Source organism: Mauremys reevesii, linkage group 17 (assembly GCF_016161935.1).
Source record: "Mauremys reevesii isolate NIE-2019 linkage group 17, ASM1616193v1, whole genome shotgun sequence".
Classification (NCBI taxonomy): domain Eukaryota; kingdom Metazoa; phylum Chordata; order Testudines; family Geoemydidae; genus Mauremys; species Mauremys reevesii.
Genome location: NC_052639.1, coordinates 487,822 through 500,084, shown reverse-complemented (window position 1 = coordinate 500,084; position 12,263 = coordinate 487,822). Strand labels below are relative to the sequence as shown.

At 50.6% G+C, this 12,263-nt stretch overlaps 1 protein-coding gene across 1 annotated transcript in view; it reads left to right on the top strand.

Annotated features, from left to right (window-relative positions):
* LOC120385088 (corticotropin-releasing factor receptor 1-like) overlaps positions 1 to 12,263 on the top strand; it is an 81,734-nt gene that overhangs the window by 35,454 nt on the left and 34,017 nt on the right. The window contains exon 3 of the mRNA XM_039504210.1: positions 8,785 to 8,904. Within this exon, the coding sequence (XP_039360144.1) occupies positions 8,785 to 8,904 (120 nt within the window). The remainder of the gene's footprint in view (positions 1 to 8,784; positions 8,905 to 12,263) is intronic.

Genomic DNA, 12,263 nt, shown 5'->3' with positions numbered 1-12,263 from the left:
GAACAAAAGCGGCCCCAGGACAGACCCCTGGGGCACTCGACTTGATACGGGCTGCCAACTAGACCTCGAGCCGTCGATCACTAGCCATTGAGCCAGACGACCTAACCAGCTTTCTATCCACCTTATAGTCCATTCATCCAGCCCGTACTTCTTTCACTTGCTGGCAAGTTTTTAACTTGCTGCCAACATGGGGTGGAGGACCCCGCACATCAGTTATGCCAGCTGCAGTACGCGGTCACCAGCCAGCAGGCCTTGCAGGCCACTGAGCTGGGGGAGATTCCGCAGTACCCTCGTCTCCACCTTCCTCCTGCGGAGGCTGCAGGGAGAGCTCCCGCCGGAGAAGGTGGGAGCTCAGAAGGTGCCGACAGCCCATCATGGAGCTGACAGCATGGGTGGTTTTGTGGACTTGTGGCCGTGCTGTACATATGCTGTAGGGGTCTTTGCTGACCCCAGCTGTATAACAGCTGTTCTCTGGGGATCTCAGAGAGCTCTGTAATTCCCACTGCGCTGGGCAGAGGAACCAGCATGGCTATATGTAGCATTTAACTCCCACTAAGGCCAGTTGTGGCCTTGTGCAGGCTCTTTGCACAGAGGAGAGTTTCATCCTGCAAGCGTCAAGGGTGAAACCCATCAATCCGTTCTATTTTATGCTAATCCTACCCCCTGCACCGTCCTACCCGAACATCTGCACTAAGCGACGTGACTAACATCTGGCACATGTGGTTGGTTCTCTCTCTCATCCTCTCCGCAGGGGCAGAATGGGGTGCGCAGTGGAGGGGGCTCTTTTGATTTTGTGCTGTGTGGGGGGGATTTCAACACCCACATTGCTGTGTGTTTGTGCAAGAGAAGGTAAGTTGAGGAAGTGCTCCTGGCACTCGGAGCAGAAAGTGGGGAGGTTTGGGGTGGTCCTTAGCCTAAGGAGCTCGTCCCCTTATCTCGGACCAGCCCCTGAGTGCCCTCGATCTCCTGCACAGATGAGCTTTCCCCCATGATACAAGGTTATGGCATCTGCAGACAGAACTCCCATTCGCTTTAGGGAAGAGTTTAGCTGGGTAAGAACTGAGGACCAGTTCAGAGTTTGGGCTCACAAGGCACCGTCGGTGTTTAGCTGGCTGCAACTGAGAGGCTGTGACATGCCAGAACCGTGTGTATCATATTTACATTGTATAGACACCAGCTAGTCACGTCAAAGCCACGTTTCTCCCCCGGGGTTGCAAAAAGGAAGAAGAAAGAGACGTACATGGTGTAAACCTGGCGTGTTGCTAGCCGCGTGCATGTGATCTCTGTCTCACGGACGTGCTCATCACAGAGCCCTGCGTCAGAGTGTCGTACCGGATCTGTGAGCAACGTGAGATACAGAAGGGAGCAGCAAACGTGGATCCGAGAGCTGGAACCAGTTTTAAACTCACCTACCGGCATGTGGAGAAATAACCCCTGCACTGCTAGATATTCTGGGGGGGCTTTCTCCAGTCCAGTTTGAAATAGCTCCAGTGCTGGCATTTCCACTGCCTCCACAGGGAGTTGATCAGGAGCCATTTCTTGATGGCAAGCCCACATTTCCCTGAGCTCCTTGCCAGCCCACAACTCAGACTGGGGGCGAATTGTATCTGGGTTTGGACAGGACCAAGCTCTCCAACTCGGGGCTCGGACTTGCACCAGCTTAAGCTGTAAACTGCGCTGCCAAAGGCAGTGTGGACGCTCTTACTTAGGTTTAAATCCTACTTTTGTGTTGGTTTATCTTAAGTCGGTTAGGAACAGGTTTCAGTTAATGAATAGGGCTTGTCAACATGGGGAGATTTACCAGCACACCTCTGACAATCTCATTAGCCTGCTGTGGTTATGCCTGTGTGGATACCCTTGTTCAGTGATAACAGCGCTTTTTTCCCCAATCGAGTCTGTGCTGCTTTCAAAGCGACGCACGCTAAACGCAGAGGAAGGCATTCTGCACCCGAGCACCGCCAGTGTAACTCGCCACTGCACGCACACGTGTGCAGAGATCCCCTCGGCCTCTTATTGTCGACACGCTGGGAAGAACATAAACAATGTCACTGGTATAAACAATTCTGCCGAGGCCAGAGCAGGTGTTTGCAGAAAGCAGCTTGCGGAATAATTCCCTCTAAAATATGGATGGGCTGGGAAAGAAAACATGGATGCATTTAGTATCTGATCAATATCATTTCCACGCTAAGCAGTGCTCTAAACGCTGGCAGCCAGGTGCAGCCAATGAGCAGCTAGTCATGAGGCACAAATGGGACGGAACCTCATAGACTCACAAACTTTAAGGTCATAAGGGACCATGATGATCATCTAGTCTGACCTCCTGCACAACGCAGGCCACAGAATCTCACCCACCCACTCCTGTAACAAACCCCTAACCTATGTCTGAGCTATTGAAGTCCTCAAATCGTGGTTTAAAGACCTCAAGGTGCAGAGAATCCTCCAGCAAGTGACCCGTGCCCCATGCTGCAGAGGAAGGCGAAAAACCTCCAGGGCCTCTGCCAATCTTCCCTGGAGGAAAATTCCTTCCCGACCCTAAATATGGCGATCAGTTAAACCCTGAGCATGTGGGCAAGACTCACCCGCCAGCACCCAGGAAAGAATTCTCTGCAGTAACTCAGATCCCAACCCATCTAACATCCCATCACAGACCACTGGGCATATTTACCTGCTAATAATCAAAGATCAATTTAATTGCTAAAATTAGGCTATCCCATCATACCATCCCCTCCATAAACTTATCAAGCTTAGTCTTGAAGCCAGATATGGCTTTTGCCCCCACTACTCCCCTTGGAAGGCTGTTCCAGAACTTCACTCCTCTAACGGTTAGAAACCTTCGTCTAATTTCAAGTCTAAACTTCCTAGTGTCCGGTTTATATCCATTTGTTCTTGTGTCCACATTGGTACTGAGCTTAAATAATTCACCGAACAACACCCATTTCTTTTATTATGGCAGACCACCAGCTCTGCTCTAGTTAAGGTTTAGACTGTAAAATCTGCACAGTTAATCTGATTTCCTTGAAATCTAGTGTGCTCGTGTGCCTCCAGGCCAGCTTCTGGGCTGTGAATTAGATTCATATTCCGTCCCGCTCCGGCTGACTGGGAGTGGGTCTGGGCCCTCCAGTCCCCTGATGTCAGCCCCCACCCCACATCCCCTGCTTCAGGATCCTGTTCGCATTCAGCGGGAGTTGCCTGGTGACCAGTTTCAGCCCTCGGCCACCTCCTGACGAGGGGGCAAGGCCCAGCTGCTGACAGCTCTCGAAGCCCCTAACTCCCAGGATCTGGGGCTCGGTGCTGTCAGTCAGGATCCAGCCTCCCGGTCACGCCTGTGACACTTACAGGAGCTGAGGACAGGGAGGGCCCAGCCCATGTTTAGGGCCTGGACAGATTCTTTCTTCCCGTGGCCCAGCTGCCTCCCCCCCGAGAGTGCTGAGCGGCTCATTTTGTATGTCACACACACACACAATGCTGAACGCAGTGCATGTGAAGGGTGCCAGACTGATGTCCCTGTAGGCAGAGAGCGGGCACTGCCCAGGCAGGTGAAGCATCCCAGGCATACCCTGCCGCAGGGATATCCGGCCGTTCCGGCCAGGGCACCAGTGTATCACTGAAGCAGGGTCGAGGGGCCACAATCCCTACTTTGGGCAGATCCCCTTGAGCCCCTCGGGCAACACAAAGGGGGCAGACATCAGCTGCAAGTCCCCTGCTGGAGGAGGGCCCTGTGGGCATGCAGCCGACATAGCCGGTTCGCCCCCATCCCTGCAGCCCCCGGCACAGTCCGGGCTGGGGAGGGGGAGTGGCTGCCGCGCCCCGGACTCCGGCTATGGTGGTCCCTATGGGACTGCTGCCAGCCGGTGGAAGTTAAAACTACCCCTAGAGCTCGGACAGCGAGTCAGGGGCCACAACCGGCTGTTGGGGTCCATCTTCTCCCCCTTTCCCTGCTCCTGGGCTGCTGGGGGAGGCTGTTTGGAGGAGAGGGGCCGTCCTGTGTTACCCCCCCACACACACACACACACACCCCACCCCAGGTTCAGTGCTCCTTCCCTGCTTTCACTGGGCTCCTGCAGCCTGGCTGGGAAGCAGCCAATGGAGCAGCCACAGTGTCTCCTCTCCCTCTCTCGCAATGCAGCAGGCAGCCACTGGGTGAGCTGCTGAGACGCTGTTGCAGAGCTTAGAGCTGCCCCAGGGCTGCTCAGGATGGTGACCTAGAGGCAAAGGGCTCCATAGTTCCTTCCAAATGCCCCCTGACCCGTCTGTCCCCACCACTGTCTGAGCTTGGACATTAACTGATCTGCCACTGGCCACAGCATTGCCCTAGCTGCTCCGCCTCAGGCCAACTGCTGGGACGTCCCGTCCCTGCCCGGCCGTTGCAGTCCTGGAAAGGCAGCTGCTCTCAGCTCTGTGTGCACCAGCCGCAGGCAGCTCCGTCAGCGGGATTGATTTATGGGGTTTTCTTTATTGCCTGACGCCATAAATCTTTCGTCTGCGGACACACGGGACCCAGCTGAACACTGTCGCAGGGGCAAGGTTGGGGGAGCTGGCTGCATGGCAGAACTGGGATCTGAACCACCAGACAAAGGCCCATTGAACGCTGGTCCAGGGGCAGAGCGTGAGACGAAGCAGGGGCCTATTTCATCCTGAATAGCGGTGGTTGCATTAGAAGACCCTGAGAGGAAGGATGGGCCAGTGGGTAGGTCACTCCCCTTGGGCTTAGCAGCCTCTGGGTGAAGTCTCTGCTGTGCCACAGATTCCCTATGCAACCTTGGGTAAGTCCCTTTGTCTCTCTGCCTCGATTCCCCATCTGTACCCTCCTCACAGAGGCATGGGGATGCTTAAATACAATGCAGAGCCAAAGGTGTTCAGCTATTACCCAGGGGGGCATATTAATATGGGGAGATGTTACCTGGTAGAAAAGTGAGGGGAGGTTTACACAGACTCCTCTCCCCAGTAGAAATGGCAGCCTCCAGGGCGCATGTACCAGCCTGGCAGAGCCCGCCGGCACTCCTGCTAGTTGATAATGCTCGTTGAGATCTGTCTGGTGTTAATTCGTTTCTTTTGGGCCCACCTTCGCTTTGTATCATGCTAATTCTTTCATCAGAAAGTCACGAGGTAGGATGTCAAATGCCTTCTGGAAATGTAAGTATATTACATCAAGACAGCTGCCTTAATCAACCACGCTTGGAACGGTCTCACCGAACAATAGCACGTCTGTCTGACAAGATCTAAGTTCCGTGAAAACTATGTTGGCTGGTATTAATTATATTTCCATCCTCCTTTCACTCTGTATTGATAGCACACCATATCTGCCATTCCATTATTATGCCCGGGGTCAGTGTCAAGCTATGTAAACCTTTAGTTATTCAGATCATTCTGTTTAGCCTTTATAAATATTCTGACTTCTCATTTTTCAGTGCTGCATCACTATGCAAACCGCACGCCTCCCAGCTCCCCTGTGATGTAGGCAGGTGATCAGCCCCATTTTACAAATGGGGAAACTGAGGCACGTGGGATTAAATGGGATCTGCCCAAGATCACACAGCAAGTCAGAATGACCACCATGGATTTTTTTTCCCCAAGGAATGGGCAATTTAAGGTTGCTACAGCAACATAAATGTTAGTAAAAATAGAGTTACAATTAAAAACAGCTTACCACTAAAAAATATGGAATTGTTTCCAAAACTCTGAACACTTTTACAATTCGGATGTAGAACTATCGGGAAATAATTTTTTCCTGCAATAATTTTTTGGAGAAAACATTTTTTTCAGCAATTTTTTTAAAGGACTCTGCATTTTCATCAAAAACTCAAACAGTCCATTTTTAGTTTTTCAGTGAAAAACAGATTTTTTTTCTCCACACATATTTGCATTTTATCAAAAATCCAATTTTTGGCCAATTGTTTTTGGCCAGCTTTATTCATACGCAGTGTAGGAGAAATGTAGACACCTGAACATGAACATTAAAATGTCCAGTTGCAACCAGAGCTTCTCCACAATGCACTGCAGCTACCAAGATACACTTGGGCCTATTCTGCTCTCATATCAACAAAAGTATGGAGTAACTCCATTCAAGTCCTATGTAGAATTGGTGTAACTGAGTTCAGATTCACGCCCATGGTATTTGAGATGCGGAGTTACTGAAAGCCAGTTAGAAAAGAATGAAACCACTCGTTTCAGCCCAGAAACTGCTGCTGTATCTTCAATAACTATAAGTGCTTTGCACTAAACCAGACAAACACCTTTCAAGGTCTGTTGCACACCCCTCTTCAAACTGCAGAATGTTAATTATTGAATTATGTGGACATGACACAGAGAAATCGGTTTTGTATCTAATCCTCAGATGTAACAAAGACATATTTTGCTGCAGAACATCCTGTACTATGTTAAAAATATATATAAATAACTCTGCAATCTGGCCTCAGTAAAGCCTAAATTAACACACTGTGCTTTCATTAGCCATATTAGCCATGGCCCGGATAGAGCTGATTTCCTGTACAGTACCACAGTTTACTGAGTGCTAAACCCACACCAAGAAAAGGAGGTCAGAGTTAAAGCCACCATTAAAATTTGATGTTGGATTATTCCACCTGCAATGCACCGAAAATCTTTTCACGCAGAAAGTGTTACGCACATAGCACTACGGGTGCAGAATTATTTTCAGCCCCGAAAGCAACATGCTTAATTCCGGGTGCCACGAATAGACTCCAGCCGATGAACATGTGCCCAAAACATCGTGAGCCAAATCAGGCCTCTTTCGCTGCCCCAAAGGCAGCATGAAGCACAAACTCCCTCTGGGTTCTTCCAGAGGACCCAGTGCTTGAAAACTGAATAGGAACCAACCGAAGGACCACGGAAGGGGAGGGGAGCCTGCAAAGGAGTAATGGGGAAGGGGGCAGGTGCCACAGAAGGAAGAGCTGTTGCTTTTTCTCAGTACGTGCTCTGCGCTGGTGGACTGGGTTGTGAAACAACTACTGGCATCAAATGAGTTAATAAAACTGTGTTGTACCCTGTTAACCATGCAGCTGCCAACTTGCCCTACTGAAACTTGAATTCTTAAATTACCTGGAATAAAGTATTATTGCAACCTGGGGGGGAAGGAGAGAAGGAAAGGGGAGGTTTCACCCTGCAAACATGGTGACACCTCAACAGAGGGGGCTCTCTGTGCCACAGGAAACCCCCGATACCTTGTTATTCTCTCAGTGTATACATGAATTTTTTGCTGTTTCTATAGACGTGGAGGCTGAAGGCCACCGTGACTGCGTGTCCTTCCACCAGGGCTCAACGCTCTACTCGAAAGACCCCACATCAAGCTCCTTGTCCCATTCAGTCCTTCCTTGGCCAGCAGATGTGGGTTTTCAGAGTGGGTTTTATAACAGGTGCTGCAACTAGGGCTGGTTGAAAAATGTTCATTAAAATTTGTTTAACAGAAAATTGGCTTTTCAGCTAAACAAAATTTGTCTTGAAAAGTTTCTGCCTTCTTTGAAAATTTTGAGAGTTTTTTTTTTCAGAAACCCAACATTTAGATAAGATGTTGTGGTGCCTCATGGGAGCTGTAGTTCAGCTGCCTCATGTCTTCATTCTCCTTCATGAGCCACGTTCCATGGTCGGACTACATCTCCCATGATGCACCATATCCAGGGACTCCCAAGATACAACTGCCTCTTCTCATTATGAGGGGACACTATGTTGCATCATGGGAAATGTAGTCTAACCGAGGAGTCTGCCTTATAGAGGAGAATGGGAGCATGAGGCAAGTGAACTACAACTCCCATGAGGCAACTGCAGCAGAATTTCATAATTGAAATATTTTGGTATTCATGTACATACACACACACACACACACACCATTTTCCAACCAGCTCTAAACATAACCAAACAACTCATTACACATAAGACAGCAGGAAACTCTCATTTATTGTCACAACTTTTGGTTCCTTCTCACCAGGGATGGAGCTGAACCACCCAACTGCCGCCTCCCTCTAATTCCAAGTCCACCCAGGCCTGCTTATTATAATCCACTTTGCATCGGAGTCTGAAACGCAGGTATCCCCAGACAGACTCCGACCCAGGGTAGGGCAAGCATTTCCCCAGTCACACCTATGTTCAAGCTAGTCCAGTTCCTGGGCTTGCCTTCAGTAGGGAAAGAGGAGTGTTTCTACAGTGAGATAAGCTCTTGCACGTTAGCTGTCTTGCTGTAAAACCCGAGTGGAAACCATGATGTAGCGGTAGTTGCTGGTTGAGATAAAGGATGGAGGGGGAGGGTTTAAGGCAGGTGCTTCCACACTGCAGTACATGTACCACTGATGGTACATGAGCTTGATGTTCCATCCATTGCTTCACAACAAGTTTTTAAGAAGGTGGTTCATAAACCGGTGCAGTTTAGGAGCCAGTGGTGTGGGGTTTCACCACAGCCAGCTACAGCAAGGTAACCCTTCCCCGTGCCTCGTCTCCACTAGGAGCTTGCAACGCTGTGGCTATTTCAAGTTAGCTATCTCGTAAGAGAGACCCCTTTTTTATTTAGTGAAGAAACAGGCTCTGACAGTGGCCAGCAATGATGGCTTCAGAGCAAGAAAGCTTCCAGTGTGTTAGGGAATAATGGGATGCTGCAAGCAGCTGGGGATGAGAATGCAATACAGTGAGAAGCCAGCAACAAATCCCCTAGCCCACCATACCCGCAGCTCTGCAAGGTTCAGTCCCTTTGCTCTGTTGCCCAAGGGGTGCTGCAGGGGCAGGGAGCTCCATGCAGGTAACTTTGAGATCTCTGGTAACCCTCTCCCCTGTCTCTCCCAGGTCTCCAGTGCAACGCCTCCATAGACCTGATCGGTACATGCTGGCCCCCGAGTGCTGTGGGGCAGCTGGTGGCCCACCCTTGCCCCGAATACTTGAACGGAGTCCGATACAACACCACAAGTAAGGCATGTGGGTCTGACGGGGCGGGGGAGGGAATGGGAAGGGGGTGGCCGCACCAGTGCCACTGACCCCGAGAGATGAGTGTGGCATCAGTTGCCCACACACAGGGCTATGACAGGGCGATGGGGCACAGGAAACCCCCTGATACCTTGTTATTCTCTCATGGCTACCAAAGAGCTTCTGCTTCTTTTGCAGCTGACATGGGCACCTGCCCAGCACGCGTGTGGTGTTCAGATCTCATGGGGGTGGGAAATAAGCACCCTAGGTCCATATTAATGTGCTTGAGAGAAAGAATAGTAGGTTATTATCTAAAGTGCCCGGATCAGCCTCAGGAGTAAATATGTGGGTAGAAAGCGGGTCTGTGCCCCATGTTTAGGAATGGTCTCATCCTTCCACACAGAAAAGGAAAGTGCAAATTTCCAAGCGCCTTCGGATATAAGGGCCCTGAAGGGAATTGTTTCCTGCTTATTCTTGTTCACGGCATTTTAACGAAAATCGCTTGCAAATGGCTGAAGTTTTGCTGAGAGCCAGAGGTTGGGGGAGAAGCGGGTGGGGGAAACCTTGAGTCTGGTTAATGGCTACGGCACGGAGAAGGGTATCTTTTTTCCCCTCAAAAGTGGTGATAATTATCAACCAAAAAAATCCATCAGAAACATGAATTATCCCCGGCTCTCCCAGGAAACAGGATAATGGGTTTATATTTCGTTACTGTTCTTAAGCTGCTGATTATCATGATTGTCCACACGGCGTTATATTTAATGACTTAATGATGAGGCCACCTTTGTGATGTCAGCTTGTTGTCATGGGGACTTTCCGACAATGCTTCTTTGCAAGGCCGCGTGGATTTGTTTGTTTGATCTCTGGGGCGACTTCATTGTTGGGAAGGTAGCTTTGCTCAGTGAAACTGGGCAGGTTTATTTTCCTCCTGCCTGGCTCTGCTTTGATGTCTTCATTGTTTGGCAACGCATATTACAGTGCCTCGCTGGTGGCTTTGCAACCCGGCATCACTAGCCAGCGTCTTCAGTTTATTAGGAGGGGAGATGGGCTCACGGACAGAGATGTAAGGGATGCTGATCACATTTTCCTATTGCTTTCATGCCCTTTGGGCTCCCATTTCCTTCAATTTCATGAGCTAAATTTATACTAGGTGAGGCTGAACCTTGGTCATTTCAGAGCTATTTATTTAGCTGAGGTCCCCATTATCTTAGCATCAGAGCCGCATACAATCTTCATCCTCACAACACCCCTATGAGGTCGGGCAGTGCTCATATACCCATTTTACAGATGGAAAAGAGAGGCCTCAAAGGTATTGAGATTTGTAGTTAACAATGGGAACCTGGGTCTACCCAAGTCTGGGGCTGGAGCCTTGACCAGTGCCCCAGCCTTCCACATACCCGGCTTTGGGACATTTCTTCCACACGCTGGCCCTCTTGGGCCTGCGGAGCAGGGATGGGAATCTTCCACAAGGTGTGCAACTTCTGCTCAGGTGAGGAGGCCACGGGATCTCCCAGCGCCGCCGCCTCTTCTGTGATGCCTTTGCAAAAGAAGGCAGCCAAGTGAGATGCGTGTGTTCAAAAAGTGATTTCCTGTCTGCCGTGAGTCTGGCTAGCACGTTGTGTGGCAGCCTGTGTTAGCCCCCGATCCAGCAAACACTGGATCATACGGTCCCACGGACACAGATTCTAAGACAAAAAGGGACCAGGCCTCAACCAGTCTGACCTCCTGTATAACACAAGCCAGGGAACTGCCCCCAAAATAATTCCTAGAGCAGATCTGACCTCGCTGGCACTCCTTGCCTTGGGCAGAGCTGCCAGGTCAGGCCCATAGAATGTGACTAGGACTCGTGGGAAATATTCTGGCTAAACTAGTTTTCGACGGAGAGTCGGGTGTTTGGCTTACTGGTGCCCTTTCACCACAAGGAAGCACTTTCCACGGAAAATCTCCAAATCTCATCACAAACGCTTTTGGCTGAACATGGAAGTGCCTCAGCCCGTGGAACATTTTCTTATCTTTGATTTTTGGAGGAAAAGTCCACATTTTCCATGGAGAGCGGCGAGGGGGAGAGCCCATATCTTCACCAGCTCTAAATGTGAGCTCTTAGAGAGCGCCTAAATCCCTTTTGAAAAATTAAACTCAGGCTCCTAAATCAGTTAGGCCTTGCAGTGGGGCTAAGGGCTTGTCCACACAGTCTGCAGCAGCGAGCCTCCCAGCCCAGACAGACAGACTTGGGCTTGCACTGAAAATAGCCATGTAAACTCAGGGTTGGAAGGGACCTCAGGAGGTATCTAGTCCAACCCCATGCTCAAAGCAGGGCTAATCCCCAGACAGATTTTTGCCCCAGATCCCTAAATGGCCTCCTGAAGTACTGAATTCACAACCCTGGGTTTAGCAGGCCAAGGCTTAAAAACCACTGAGCTATCCTGGAGCTTGGGCTCTGAAGCCTAGAGAGGGGGTGAGCGTCAGACCCTGGATTCAGCAGCTACATGGCCATTTTTATAACACTGGCACAACCCCCACCAGGCCCAGCCTGGGAGGCTCGCTGCCATGAGCTGTGTAGATTTATCCTACACGACTTGCCCCAGGTGACACAAGATGGCGGTGGCAGAGGAGGGGACGGAGCCCAGGACTCCCAAGTCATAAGCTATTCCCTTAACCACTGGCCCATCCTTCCTTCAGAGGGAATCACTGTGGTTTTATTCAAATGGACGCTCCCCCCTCCAGTTCCTTTCTCGCTGCCCTAGCCTCAGCCCTAGCCTGGGCATTGTGTGTTGGATGTTTATCATTAGCCGTAGTGGCTAGCAGCTCTCATCATGGACCACGATCCCATTGTGCCAGGCGCTGTACAAACAGAACAAAACGACAGCTCCTGCCCTAAAGAGCTTCCAGCAGGGGCGGCCCTTTGTCTTGCCCTGTTAAAGCCGATAGCAGGACCCGTGGCCCAGGCATCTTCCAGCTCCTCACTTGGTGCAGTCAGCATGAAGAGGAATCTGACAGCTGGTGCTTACATTCACATACTCGCTTCCGCTCTCCCCCGCTCAGCGGCCTTCCCACACAGTAGCTCCTCCACCGCTTTGTCCTTCGCCACATCCTGGCACCTGGCACTCTCGGAATTAATATGCCCATCTGCCAGCGCTTTGCACTCACCCCTGTTGAGCCGGTTCGGTTAGTGGGCATCCGGAGACCCAAGTGCCGCTGCCCGCTGTGTGACTTTGGGCAAGTCACTCTGCCTTGAATCCTTTCATGGGCCTGTGAATTGGCTCTGTGTGTGGGGGGGGGGGTAGGGGGTGAGTGTCTATGTGTGGGTGTGCATGCGCACGTGCACACCACTGCAATCTACCGGGTAGAATCAGAGCTACTCA